Source organism: Aptenodytes forsteri, unplaced genomic scaffold (genome assembly GCF_000699145.1).
Source record: "Aptenodytes forsteri isolate BGI_AS27 unplaced genomic scaffold, ASM69914v1 Scaffold249, whole genome shotgun sequence".
Taxonomy (NCBI): domain Eukaryota; kingdom Metazoa; phylum Chordata; class Aves; order Sphenisciformes; family Spheniscidae; genus Aptenodytes; species Aptenodytes forsteri.
In genome coordinates, this window is record NW_008796188.1 from 951,148 (window position 1) to 951,972 (window position 825).

At 70.1% G+C, this 825-nt stretch overlaps 1 protein-coding gene across 1 annotated transcript in view; it reads right to left on the bottom strand.

Moving 5' to 3' along the window:
- Positions 1-825, bottom strand: part of GRN (granulin precursor) — a 7,233-nt gene that overhangs the window by 532 nt on the left and 5,876 nt on the right. The window contains exons 6-7 of the mRNA XM_009287932.1: positions 635-732; positions 1-121 (exon numbers count right to left, since the gene is read on the bottom strand). Of these exons, the coding sequence (XP_009286207.1) occupies positions 1-121; positions 635-732 (219 nt within the window). The remainder of the gene's footprint in view (positions 122-634; positions 733-825) is intronic.

The following is an 825-nucleotide window of genomic DNA, read 5'->3' on the forward strand; positions in this document are numbered from 1 at the left end:
GCGCCGGGGTCTTCTGCAGCCAGGGCCGGCGGTGCCCCCCCTCCTGCAGGCAGCTGCTCCCCTCCGGGTCGCAGGTGTAGCCCTGGGGGCAGCAGTGCACGTGGTCGGGGCAGCAGACGGCCTGGGGGGCGAGAAGGGGGGGCTGAGCACAGCCCAGGGACCCCCAGCTCCATGTTGGGGGACCCCCAGGGGACAAACACCATACACCCTCCCTGCCTGTTCCTGCCTTCCCTTGTCCCCCGTCCCCCCCATCCCAGCCTGGCTCCATCCACGCTTTGGGGGGTGGGATACGGGGACCCCCTCATCACCCTTGTTCCCCCAGCAGCAGGACAAGCCCCGGTCCCCAAGCATCCCAGTGGCCTCGCACCCCTTCATCACCTCCTGCCACTGGAGCCCCAAACTGGTCCCAGTTAGCAGAGGGGGTCTGTCTGGGGGACCAGCAAAGGGGCCCAGTGTCACCCCCTATCCCCATGGGACACTGGGGGGGTGGGAGCCCTCCCTGTTCCTCTTGGGAGACAGGGGACATCTGCCCTCATCCCACCCACGGAACAGGGGACATCTGCCTGTCCCGGGGGGCACAGGGGACCCCCACCCTTGTCCCTCCCAGGGGACAGACCCCCTCGCACCCCATTACCTCCTCCAGCGGGCAGCAGCCCCAGGCCCCCGAGCTGAGCCGGCAGCACGTGCTCCCGTCGGGGCAGCTCGTCTCCTCATCACACTTCACGTCACGAGCTGGGGACAAGGGGACAGTCAGAGCCGGTGTCCCCTCCCCGGGCCGGGACAGGGGGCGGCCACCCCCTGGGGGGGGGAAGGGGCCTCCCCCTT